At 39.9% G+C, this 13,201-nt stretch overlaps 1 protein-coding gene across 9 annotated transcripts in view; it reads right to left on the bottom strand.

The window, feature by feature from the left end:
- Positions 1-503: 503 nt before the first annotated feature.
- The window catches only part of LOC102225073 (pleckstrin homology domain-containing family A member 1-like), a 29,141-nt gene continuing 16,443 nt past the window's right edge, over positions 504-13,201 (bottom strand). The window contains exons 5-15 of one of the 9 annotated variants that reach the window (XR_002752061.1): positions 11,886-11,983; positions 11,346-11,477; positions 9,545-9,685; positions 8,543-8,611; positions 7,980-8,044; positions 7,793-7,856; positions 7,539-7,628; positions 6,232-6,305; positions 3,882-3,956; positions 2,199-2,411; positions 1,997-2,089 (exon numbers count right to left, since the gene is read on the bottom strand). Coding sequence is in view for 5 of the 9 variants with exons in the window: in XM_023327221.1 (XP_023182989.1) it covers positions 1,858-2,089; positions 3,882-3,956; positions 6,232-6,305; positions 7,539-7,628; positions 7,793-7,856; positions 7,980-8,044; positions 8,543-8,611; positions 9,545-9,685; positions 11,346-11,477; positions 11,886-11,983 (1,040 nt within the window). In the remaining 4 variants the exon portion in view is untranslated. Of the gene's footprint in view, positions 2,090-2,198; positions 2,412-3,881; positions 3,957-6,231; positions 6,306-7,538; positions 7,629-7,792; positions 7,857-7,979; positions 8,045-8,542; positions 8,612-9,544; positions 9,686-11,345; positions 11,478-11,885; positions 11,984-13,201 lie in introns of all 9 variants that reach the window. The other 8 variants (XM_023327222.1, XM_023327221.1, XR_002752063.1 and 5 more) reach the window with 8 other exon arrangements.

A 13,201-nucleotide genomic window follows, 5' to 3' on the forward strand; every position in this document is an offset into this window, starting at 1 on the left:
GCACGTGTGCCCGGCACAGTAAATGGTTGTCTGAGATTTTTATTTTATGACATATTGAATATTTTGTTCACATTCAGGTAAAAGCTGTTTTCAATATACCCCCCCCCCCCCAACATATTCCTACTTTTTACACACTGAGAAACGAGCAATTTTTATCACAATGTAGAGATCAGCTGTCACTTGACATCAACATGGCACTTTTAGGAGTGGTTAAGTTTGTAGTAGCAGAAAAATGTAGATCTAGATATTTTTATGAATGCTTATTTCTTCCATTTTTATAAATCACTTTGCATAATGCGATAAATATTGCCACAACTTGAACCATTTTTTATGAGAAATAAACCGATTGGCTTAGTGGAATGATGTAAAGATTATTCTCTCCACAGGAGGGCAGTAGGGAGCAGCTTTATATAGAGAGAGAGACAGAAATTGGTATGCAAAGGATGCCTCTACAGATTGGTTGCATTTTCATAAGCGAGACAAGCACAACTCTCACCAGGCAGCACATTTTCAGTGTTTATTTCTTTCAAGTCATCCACTTAATAAATAGAAACAATTCAAACACCAGACTGAAATGGGAGTGAAATAGCTTGAGTCTAGTAAACTGAAGTAAGACAGGCACTTAAAAGAAAAATAAAGATGAGTGTGCATTGTCTAGTAGGATTACAGTGAGTTGTTTGTGAGTATTTTTTTTTTTTCAATAACACCGTCAGGTAGCTGCTTAGAATTATACTGAAGGTACAGATACACGAAAAGAAAACTCAAATCTAAAAGCATTTAAAACAAATCTGCCAACTCACAACAACAAACGGGTCTGTAAATAAACAACAAACACAAACAAAGATCACCTGAAGAGTCGTTGAGATATTTGCATGCAAATGAAGCGAGTGACTAATTTCAGTGTTTTTATGTTTTCTGTGAGGTTGAGGTGTGGGGTGACTCTCACCGTTTAGTCAAAATGCACACGGGTTCAACGCTTTTTCACTTAAAAACGCAGCAAAGCACACAAAGCAAGGCGTACGAAAATGTAGTCTGAAGAAGAAGCTGATTCAGCCTCTGATTTGGTTCTCTATAAACCAAATAGAGAACCCACTAGAGGTGGGAGAAAGAACAAGTGGCAGCTTTACACATTAAGATGTACGTAGCTATAAATGCAGACTAAACTTAAGAGACACTTGAAAACAAAGGTCAGTGGAAGATTTTCAAGCAAGAATACATTTGGCTGCAAAGATTAACTTCTTACCGTTTTATCCAGTGTCACTTTGTTTAGTGTGTGAATGAACCGGGGAGTCTAGCATTAGTGGATTTAAAAACAACAACAAAAAGCAACTCTAAAGTTTAAAAACCCTTTTCAGACACTGAGGGGAAAAGCTTGTATTGTTCAAAGCTCCCTTATTTAGTTGGCACAAAGTAGTTTATTAAAAAAAAAAAAAAAAAATCTCTGTGCCTACGTGTGTTTAAAATAAAGCTCTGACGCTGAATTTCATTCAGAACAAGTCAAACGTGTAGCTTGGCTCGGACCCCATCAAGAGTCCAGGAGTTTGGGTGAGCGCTGGGTCGTCTTTCGCAGACGAGTGCGGGTCAGCGGTGTCGATGGAAGCGCTCCGACGATGAGTTTGTGTTGCAGCTTGGTTTAGCAAACCAAAGCCTGGGTTCACGGTATGTCCTGTTTATCCGACGGGCGGAGGGAAGAAGGCTTTCAAGTCCAGCACAGAGTCGGTCAGACCTCACTCACTGGCAGATCCGCGTCGTCAATGTCCAGATGTGTCTGAGGCGCCTGGGGCTCGAAGCTGCTCCGACGTCTCCACGGCGACTCCTCGGAGCTCGCCACGGTGATGCTGGCAGGCGGCTGGGAGGTCACTTTGCGAGGCGCGTCTCCTGCAGGGACAGGCGTGCTGGTGGGTGGCTGTGAACGGGGCGTGGCAGCAGGCTCATGAAGTGCTCGCTGTCCCACGCCAGGCTGCGGGCGTGCGCCGGAAGCGACAGCATCGCCCCGCTCTGGGTTGCATGATGGCACGGCAGGTACGGGCGCGCGAGGGACGGCGGCAGCCGCTGGGCTGCGGTAGAACGTGGGACGGTTGCCGTGTTCCTGCGGCGAGAAGAGGGAGGCGGGGGGAGGAGAGAGGGCGGCTGCCGTTAGTGACTAAAGCGCATCTCTGCTAAAGGTAGAGTAATTTTAAAGAGACTAGATGAAGCACCGGCAGGTGGAGTCTGAAGCAGCCGGAAGGTTGTAGAAGCTGAAGAGTGTGGAGTTAAGACTGGAGATAGTGGTGGTAGTATTGGTAGCAGGGAGAGAGGAGTGTCAGCGGGTTTGGGTTGCAAAAGGAAATTGAAAACAAAGAGCCTTTGGAAGAAGCAGTGGTTGGTTGTCGCTTAGTATTTCACAGCTTTTCATAGTCACTTTTCAGTCTCTGAAAGATAAACAGGAGCAGGAGAAGAAAGAAAAACACAGCAGAGGCGGTGAAAAGCAGAGAAGTAGTCGCCACTGAGCAGCTGGTGGAGGGTTAGCAAGACAAACATGGCAGCATTAGAGCTGCAGCGTGAGCTTCTGGGAACTCCTGGAGTTTCCAGAAGCTCAAAGAGAACTTCGTCTCGCACAACAGCGCAGTGGGACAATTTGTGCCTCTGCAAGCTTTACTGATCTGAAAAAGTTGTTGTAATTCCTGAGAGAGATGTGTAAAAAGATTTAAATTCATCTTTTATTGCAGTAGATTAATCACAAGTTGAGGGAAAATCCTCACAATGGAATTACATTTAAAAATCCCACATGAATAAATCGTTGCTTTTACTACAAGATCCATTTGTCCAATTATTGGAAATCCAAACAATCGATTTAAAATAAAAGTTGTTCTTCTAGTAAGCAAACCAAGATTTTCGGTTTCCATGGCGCTTAAATTCGATGCAACATTTCTTTATGCCACCGTCTCACAGAGTAAGCAGGATGGTGGGGGGGGGAAAAAGCATCTTCAAAGCTCAAAGAAGTGAAGAATGTCATCTTAAGATTAAGTGCAGCAAACAGAGAGTGATGGCAGAAAAATACTTCTTCAGTTACATCCATCACAAAAACAGAGCTTACTGGACATCAATTATGGTCAAATGAGACTAAAGAAGGGCTGGGCGATATGACTGAAAAACATCACAATAGTGTTTTTTGTCAATCGATAGATAATTATTGATTAGGTTTTTTGCTTTAAATATCTGAAATACTGCCAAACAGGTGGCATGACCTTTCCTGTTTAATCCACAGTTTTCACTCCTTTGGAAAACTCTTAGATGAGCTATAGAGGAGAACGAGTGAAGAACATGGGACTGTCCAGAGGTAAGGTCACAGAAACTCTCTGCAAAATGTTAGAAAAGTTGTATTGTCAAAACCAACAACTGGGTCACTGGTGATTTTGCTAAAACAATTACTTCTTAACCTAAGATCTTTCATCTATGGAATAAGGCTGGACTTTTGTGAACTTTTCACAGTGACAGTAGGTGGTTGCAGTAAAATGTGTGTTTATTTTAAATGTTTTTACACATCTTGAACAGGTGCTCCAGCAAATTTGCCCAGCACTATTTATCAGAAGAATCGTTATATTGAATCAAAATGTCCAAAAGCAACTTGAGCTCAATATTCAGGAGGATTTCAGGAAGATTCTCACTTTTAGAACAGCTGACACTTATTTGTAAGAATATTTGTAGAATTTTACAAATCTAAAATATCGTGACGCAACTCGACATTCGCAAACAACCCCGAGTGTGCGGTTCTGCACGCGCGGATTCAATGATTAAAGTTAGCGTACACGGGTTAGAACTCTACAGCGCGCACACACACAGGTACACAGAATCAACAAGTGAACACACGTCTCGAAAGAAAGAGAAAAGAAAGAACATACAGGCAGCGGACAGGAGGGAAGAGGAGAGACAAGCAGGATGTCACACATCTAAGACAGGTACACAGCTGCAGCAGACTGCAGAGAGAACAAGGCACGGAGGGGAAGAGAAGGTGTGAATGACAGCAACAGTGACAAAGACAGAAACAGTATTTACAGCCGAGCTGCTGGGACAGTTGCTGTGCTCTACGCTTGTGCAAGGTTCACATAAATATATGTACATCTATACATGCAGACATTTACACGTCAGTATAAAAAAGTGAAGACAAAAAAAGAAGCCAAAAAAAAGGTACATTTAAGTGAAGATTTCAGCTATCAGATGGATGAACTGCACAGCTTCAGAGTCCTCAATAATATTGCACAGTGCTAATAAAATTATCCTATAGGCCTGGATTTAACAGAGAGAGAGAGAGACATTTTTTTTCCCTTTGGTCTTTTTTAAAATCAGCCATTGGATCTCTTGTTTTTCTTATACAACGACTGCATGTCACTCACAAGTTACAAGTACACCATATAACATATTTATATTGGACAATATTTTAAATAATGATACATTTCTATTCGCTGATTAATCTGACCACAGAGGATCCACAACTTATTGTAAGAAAGATAGGCAAAAGAGAAAACAAAAAACAGAGAAAGGAGGTAAATGAAAGAGCATCAAGAGAAGGGGGACATAGTGAAAGGGCTTGCTGAGTTATGGCAGCCATATTTAGGATGTGGTTGGTACTTATAGAGGTGTGAAAAAGTATTTGACTCCATATGGATTCCCTCTGGTTTGTTCTTTTTTGTCACACTTACATTTTCACATAAACACATTCTAATTCCAGAGAAAGACAAATAGAACAAATGGATATGAAGAGAAATTTTCAAATGATTTCAAACGCGATCCAAACCAGCCTGGCCTGACATGGAAAAAGTATTTTCCTCCCAAACCTAATTATGGGTGGCAACAAGTATTTGCAACGCTGTGGGGAAATTTTTGGGCCACTCTTGTTTGCAGAATTGCTTCAATTCGCCCACATTAAATGAAATGCCTCTTTAAGGTTATGGCATTTAAATGCTAACCACTCTTTTGTTTTGTCTTTTTCTTCTAGTAGCCATTTAGAGGTGGACCTGCTTTGACCAATGTCCTCACCACTCCTGGGAAAGTTCACCACTGGTTTATGTTTTCCCCTTCCGCTGTGATTCAGCCTTACAAATGTCCGTCACTGCCCGTGTTTCTCGTCTGCTCTTGAATTTTTCATTATGTCAGGCCAAAATACGTTGCTTTTTGAGATCTTCCGCTTCATGAAGTTAGAAAGTGATTTTCTAAAGGTCTGGTAATAATCATGTTTGGTTGTGAAATTGAGTCAGAAAAGTGTGACTAATCACAGTTAGTTTATGAGGTTCATTCTGAAGAGGCACAATTACATTTTTATTTATTTATTCTTTTACACAGGCCTAAGTTGGTTTGGACAGCTTTTTCCCTTAAAAAGAACATTTTATGTATTTATTTATTCGGGTTATTTTTGTCTGACATTAAAATTTGCTTTGTGAACTGATGAATTTAAATGTGACCAAAAAAAAAAAAAGATATTTCTAGAGGGAGCAAATATTCTTTCACAGCAGCATACAAATTAAAAAAAGAAAAAAAGAGCACTAGATATGCATTTAGACCTTAGCTGCTCTTATGGTAGCCATTTTCACACATTCAATGCCATCCTAAAAACAACATTCTCAAAATATGCTTTAAAGTTGTGCAAACAGAGATGTGCACAACATTAACGGTGGACTCTTCGGTTATAAAATATTAATTTATGCAGACATAGCTGCAAATTTTCCAAAGACAAGGTCTGCAATTTCATGTTCTTTTTTTTTGTTTGTTTTATTCATCCGTTACTTCTGTGAATTCATTCCACAAACAAGTTGGCCGATTTTAAATTATTGTCAAAACAAAAATTCAAGGAAAAGGTCGACTTAAGTTTTAAAACTCAACATCGGCACTAATAGTAGAAAAAACTTTTAACTGTCAACCCTAAATATCATGAGGGACGATGCATGCTTTCAGAAAAAAATTAATATTTTTATAACATAGGCCTTTTGGCTCCTTTGTGCTCTTGCCAGATTCTTCTCCCTGTTCCCTTTCACATCTTAGGCAATGTGTAACCAAAAATCACCCACTGAAGATTTTATAGAAGAAAAAGCTTAACCTGCAGTTGAACATGTCTCATGTTCAATGTGTGAAAAGAGCAAATATCTAACAACCAAAGCGCCAGCCAGCGAGAGGGGGAAGGAAATAATAATAATAAAAAAAAGGTACTGGAAAGGTGAACTTATAGTTTGCAAGGGGGATTTAGACGAGCTGACATACGTGCCGCTGCACTCCCCGATTCGAGATGTATACCTCTGTATACAGGGGTTCGACAGCCGTCTGGCCTGCCGCATCTGCAACAACACAGTGCACAGCAGGATTAGAGCAGACGGGCTGGGGGTCCCGATGCGACAGGATGGAGAGAAACAGAGAGAGAGAGAGTGTGACAAAGAAAGAAGAGGACAGTAAGAAAAAAAGAACAACAGCTAAAGAAAAAACAGAAATGTGGAGCACAGAATGAATCCAGTGTAACCAGGAAGTACCAATGGAGGTACACAGAGGTGTTGATTACTTCTCTGGCACCTTTCAGCTTTAGCTGCTTTTTTGGGACTATAGTAAAAGAATGTCATTTTAAGAATAAATAGTTCTATGTGGTTGTATTCAGCTGAGGATCCATAATACATATCTTTAGTGACATGCATCATCTGCTGACTGTTTAATAGATGTCACATTTTAAGAGGACACTTCAGTAAAATAATATGGATATGGTTTGTGATTGGTGATGAGAGGGTGATAAAGAAAAATGGATTTACAAGTCTCTAGGAGCACACCGCAAAATTACATCATTAAACACAATCGTTTTTTTGGCTTTTTTTTCCCTTTTTTTGTTTAAACTAAGTGCGTTGCAAAACTGTTCATACTCCTGGAAATTTTTTCTGTTTACAACCACAAATTCTGTTGTAGTTTATTGGTGTTTAATGGAACAGAATAACATGAAGTAGAACATGGAGGAGAAGGAAATCCTTGTTTTTTTGTTGTTGTTGTCACCAGACAATTGTGGAAATCATATGCATTTGTACCTTTCTCCAAATCTTTTCAGCTGGAGCTCTTCAGTTACTAACCTGCTGATACTTTTCATATTTTTATTTGCTAAATCAAAATCAGATCATGCGTGCTTTTCCTTTCGCTTCACAGTGATTCTTTGTGATCCCATAAACGCCCAACAAAAAAATACAACACAAATTGTGGTTGCAACATGACAGAATATGAAACAGGTTAAAGGTTATAACTAGTTCTTCAAGGCACAATTTGAAGGCAGGGTGCATGTTTCCACACCAGAACTTACTTTGAGCTCACCTGCTTTTAGATTCTAAAACTGCTGCCTCATACGGCATAAATGAAGTTTATCAAGAAAAAACAGGTTAGTTGTGTTTCGGCTTCAGTGAAATTAACAGTTCATGCTCAAGAACGTCCACTAAAAACAACACACATTAGTGTTCCTTATGAGCCGATTGTTCCTACCACTAGATGTCAGCGTAATTCTCGACTTCTGCTTGTGTCCATGTGTCACAGTGAACGGTACTTACTGTGGCAGCCGACCTCCCAGGTCCCCGCTGAGCTACTATGGCCCCTGAGATGGCCTTTATCCAACTGTGCATCTCCACTGGGCTGTCCGCCTAGTGGAGACAAAATAAATAAATTAATTAATTAAAGTGTTAGACGGAGAAATCCTATGGATTGGATGTAGAATCCGTAGTTGGTAAAAGTGACAAAATTCAATATTCTAACAGACTGATCTGAGACGGCAGCTAAGCTAATTTTATAATCACAGAAAACACACCTGGATATAAAACGTCCTCGATGTGGTGACGACTTCAAAGAGATTATCTCTCATCATGATGTCACTAGAAGAAAGCCAGAAACAAGTGAAATCAAATTCGACATCTGGAGCCGATACGAATCTGTCTTTATCAAACACAAAGACGTTTATTGTACACAGCGGGAAAATGTCGGGGCATGTTGAATACCTCTGTTTGCACTCCTGGACCTTGTGAACCTCCTTTAGTGGGATCATCCTCAGAGGCTCTTTCTCCTAAAGACAACAAAAAACACCCACAACAGAGGACGAATATTATTATTTGGAGGTATTTTAATAGCATAATTACTAAAATCAATCCAAGATGGTTTCTGTCTGACAAGAAAAATGGCAAACTTTCCTCAAAGCTTGTAATTTTCTTGATTGTTAGAGTGTCCTTGAGGATGTTGATAGCCAAATACACAGATAAACGTGTTAAATAGGGGCTGACGCTGACAAGGACAGGGTACAGGATGTGCAGGTTGTCTTGAGGACAGCTGGCGTATGTGTGTGTGTGTGGAGGGGGTGAGTTTGTGTGAGTAAAACTGGCTGGAGCTAGCAAGACGTGACAGGACATGTGAAGGCAGTGAATTCCTCAGACTGCGAATAAAACAAGCTGAAACTTGGGACTGAGAGTGATGTTACTCCGCCCATCACTGGGAGGTGAAGCAACTCCACACTAAATATTTTTGGTAAAAAAAAAAAAATCTTCATTTTAACTTGGAAGTTAATTACCAAATCTGACTTGAAGTAGCTCATAGCGTTTTCCTCAAGGAGGAAGTAGCGACGCTTCCAGTTCCTCATCTGGGAAGAAAACAGGTCGAGTTTGTTAGCATTACTTCCAGGAAAATTAAAAGAGAAACGTGTCAATTTGCAGCTTCAGTTGGAACAAAATTTTCTGTATAAATGAAATACAAAGCAACGTACTTATTATAAAGTTTGCATCTTACATGAGTGATTCCTTGAGAAAGTAGATCCTTAACTTAAATATCTCTAAAAAGCCACATGTCCAAATCAAATCGCAACTTTTCTGTACTTTGTTAAACCTTCTTCTTATTTGCTTGAATACTGATTCTGTCTTTCGGCTTAAATGTAGGAATGAACAGTCGACGTGGCAACATGTTTTAGAAAATAGTTTCTTCTAACAAAGCTTCCTATAAATCAGGTTGAAAACTGTTGGATTCTGGTCAGCAGCTCATTGCTTTAGGCTTGCCTCAACATAAGAGACAAGCCCGCTAAACCACAGCAGTTTTAGAGACTTTACAGTCTTTCACATTCAAGGTGTTTATCCCAAACTAATTTCTCACTTGAGAATAATTTGTAGGATTAATAACACATAAATGACACTTTTTAACAATGCCCAATCAACTTTTGATGCCAGTCTCTCCCTCTAATATATTAGTGTTTCATTTTTACTCGAAACTTGGAAAAGAGACATTTCCAAAATATGTAAAATAAGGACCTAAAGGATTTTTCTGAAAGCCAACATGGAATCAAATAAAAAGCCGTCTGGGCGTGCCGTGGTGGCGTAGTGGTTAGCGCGACCTGTATTTGGAGGCCTTGAGTCCTCGACGCGGACGTCGCGGGTTCGACTCCCGGACCCGACGACATTTGCCGCATGTCTTCCCCCCTCTCCTTCCCTGTTTCCTGTCAGCCTACTATCATATAAGGGACACTAGAGCCCACAAAAGACCCCCTGGAAAGGTAAAAAAAAAAAAAGCTGTCTGAAGGCCTCACCACGGCTCCTTGCTTCACACAGTAGCCTGACTTGATGACACTCTGTTCCTGAGCTGGCCTGCCCAGGAAGTACGGCAGCTGACCGTGGGAGCGCTGCAGCGCCTCGCGTTCCGATCTGTTCGCACCGTCACCGCCTTCATGCTGGGAGAAAAAAAACATTTTATTGACATGTTAAGTTTAAACTTTGCAACACAAACACAATCGTTATTAGGTTAAATTTGGAAACTGATAAAGTCCTTCACCAAAATATGTGCATACTTAATGCGATATAAAATATTGAACGTACACTAAATAACTGCATTTTTGTTTTACGTTTTAAATGAGCATAGGAAACACATAGTTATTATTCAAGGGTATGAAAGTCCAAATTGTTCTCTGCAAACAATGTGTTCTTTATTTGAAATTATTGTTTAATTAATAGAAAAAAGAATACTTTTTTCTATTAATTAAAGGTTAGACAAGGTCATGCATTTATTTACACTGTAAACAAGATTCCCTTGCACAAACTGGTGAAACAAAACTACCGGTAATTATTTTATTTTTCAGCAATATACACCAGTTATTTTTTGATGTGATTTTATATTGTTGTATTCCTGCAAAGCACCTTTGAACAAAACGTACAACTATTATTTATCTAAGCAGTTACTTTAAAAAGAGGTTTAACAAATTCATTTTCTTTTTGAAAATGTTCTGGAAAATGAAAAAAGAATGTTTAGATTTTTATCTGAACTGATTGTAATCAAACGTTTTCCAGGCTTCTCACTGGAGTTTGGGAAAAAAAACAGCTTACCAGTTGGGTAAGCCAGTTTGAGTCAGAAAACTTCATGTTCACTGAGTAAGAGCGTTTGGCAGAGAAAAGAAAAGAAAAGAAAGGAAAAGAAAGGAGAAGAAAAGAAAAGGAAAGGAAAGAAGTGTTTTGGAAGCAGAGCCCTTCCAAAAAAAACATAACATGAATTTCAGAATCAGCCAAATTAGGATCGGTCTTTTAAGAGATGCATTCATGGCCACCAGTCTTTTGATTGCAACACTTTCATTATCAATGGAGAATATTCGGGAAACATTTGATGTGTGTTTTGGCCAAACTTAAATATCTAAAAACATTTACAGTGAACCCTCGTTTTTCGCGGGGATTAGGTTACCAAAAAGAACCCGCGATAGGCAAAATCCGTGAAGTGGTTACCTTTATTTTTTACAATTATTATACAACATAATTAAATACTCTACATTGAAACCAAAGAACAAAACCTGTTTTCAGGCCCAAGCATTTTTTAAATAAATATAACGCTTTCTTACAAATAACTACAGTGAAATAATCATTTTAATCATCAATACGAAGTACAGTGGGACAAATTGTGACTGGCGTATTTCACTGTTCCTCTGACTGTGACGCTGCGGCCTCACTTCGCTCTCTAGTGTCTTTTTCTTCTGAAGCCTGTGGTGCAGGTGTGATTTTTTCGAAAGAAGAACATAGTTATCGGTAGTGGTTGTCACTTTTTTCTTCTGGGCAAAAACATTTACCAAAATTTGCTGCATTACGTATATTTAAATACCGTAACGTTATTGGCACACAGGTAGAGAAGAAGCGCGGAGACTGTTCAGCCAATCAGGACGCAGAACACAATGCACTGTGAAAAAAAAACTGCACAAAAAAATCCGCGAAGCAGCGAGGCCGTGAAAGGTGAACAGCGTTATAGCGAGGGTTCACTGTATTATAATTGTTATTCTCATGTTTACCCTGAAACTCTGAATAGTTTCCCTTTTGAGCGTGTGTGACAGGTTGTTTGGTGGAGCTGATGTTCACCTGGGTTTGGGTTATGATGGGAACTCCACCGATTATGTCCGTCCTGTAGGAAACTTGCTTCTTGGGCCCGACGACGTCTGGCAAAACTTTCTGGTTTTCTGAATTCTGGTGGCTTTCTGACGACTTTGGCACCTTAAGAAAAAAACATAAAAGTTGCAGATACAGTCGATTTGTAGCGATTAGCTGCAGGTTAAACTCTACTACATTTCTCAATACTTTAGGTAGAGAAAACATCAATTTGCATATGCAAAATCTGCCTGTAGTGTGACATATTTTATATCCATTTCCTCTTTGTCAGGATAGCATTTTATGCAGAACAATGGAAGCAGTCCTTTATCCCAGACCTCAGGAAAACAATACAGCATCCTGTTAGTCATGTTTTGACTCACTTCTAATTCCTTGACAGTTTCTTAATCAGTTCAGCGAAGGAAAAAAAAAAAGATAAAATATGAGCCAGAAAAGACAGATTTATATTGTCAAAACAAAGATAATTAAGAAGAAAAGGAAAAGCTGCATGTTTTGTGTGCTTGTGTGACTCACTGTGATCTTGGTGGCTTTATTGAGAGCGATGACCCAGTCTACAAGGTCCTGCTGATCATTGGCCTGAAGGAAGAACTTCCTCATCCCAGCATTGATGACTAACAGATCATAAAACAGGAGTGGGAACAATAGAAAGGGTGAAATTAACTTTGGTTCCAACGCCTGCATCACAGAGTACATTACTACTCCTACAACATCACCGTCTGAGACACTTTGTGAAACGTCTAATGGAAATATAAACTAAAAAGGCAAAGATGAAGTGTTAATCCAAAACTTTGCCATTCTTGCACAATAATGAGTGTCAGAACGGAGCAACTGCCCCCGGTGACTGTGGTGATGAAATCAAACTGAACTGAGGGAGTTTCCCACACAGTCAACAAGATTTCCTTGTAAAAAAAACCCAAAATGATTCAAGACCCAACAACTAAGTAGCATCATATGTTCAGAGTCAGACTCAAATGAAAAAGAAAGACAAACTTTTACATGTTTTGCATTTTTGAAAGTTGAGTCAGAAGCTGACTGCATGAATTCCTTTCTCTTTCCCATGGATCGTTAAGTTGCGCTATTCAAAGCTTCCTCGTATCTTCTGCTTCCTTTCCACGTCACTGTGATAAATTAGGTTACAGCGGCGCTGATTTACCTGTCAACTAACAGCAGTAAAAGGCACAAAGCAAACTCTGTGACACAACTGAGATCATTCATTTTGAGCTCCAACTCAGAGCAGAATGACACTTCTCTCTAAATAAATCTGTCTGCTCTCTGGTTAATAAAATCATAGTGTTAACCTTTCTCAAATATGTTGACCTCGTCTTTGAGGCACACCAAGTGTTGAGTAAGTGTTTTGGTCTTTAAAGTAGAGCGCCCGGATGACAAATCTAGGTGTAACCGTCAGGCGACGGATCTGACTCAGTTGTAAAACTATGCACACTGGTGGGAAAACCTGTTAACCTTCAACTCTCATACAAATACTTCAAACCGATCCATGAGGCAATCGGCTTCGAAGATCTCTGATCTCGGTTTTCTAACAATACAACATACTGTTTGAGCACCGGCTAACTTTTCTGAACACCACTGAGTGCCTGGAGGAGCGGGGGAAGCAGGGCTCGTGGTTATCAACATGTGCTGCACAAATGGCCTTTCAAAAATAACTTCATCCAATCTCCAAAGCAAGTCCCAATTAGGATGCTGGCATCCGGCAGAAACCTCAACAAGGCATGTGGCGCGCACGCAGCCGGACAATGTGCACTCACACGGCAACATCAACACGGTCGGCCATTCGTCACACTAATACTTCCTGTGATTGAGTCAGATGGAAA

The sequence above is a fragment of the Xiphophorus maculatus genome, chromosome 22, assembly GCF_002775205.1.
Source record: "Xiphophorus maculatus strain JP 163 A chromosome 22, X_maculatus-5.0-male, whole genome shotgun sequence".
In the NCBI taxonomy this organism is placed as follows: Eukaryota; Metazoa; Chordata; class Actinopteri; order Cyprinodontiformes; family Poeciliidae; genus Xiphophorus; species Xiphophorus maculatus.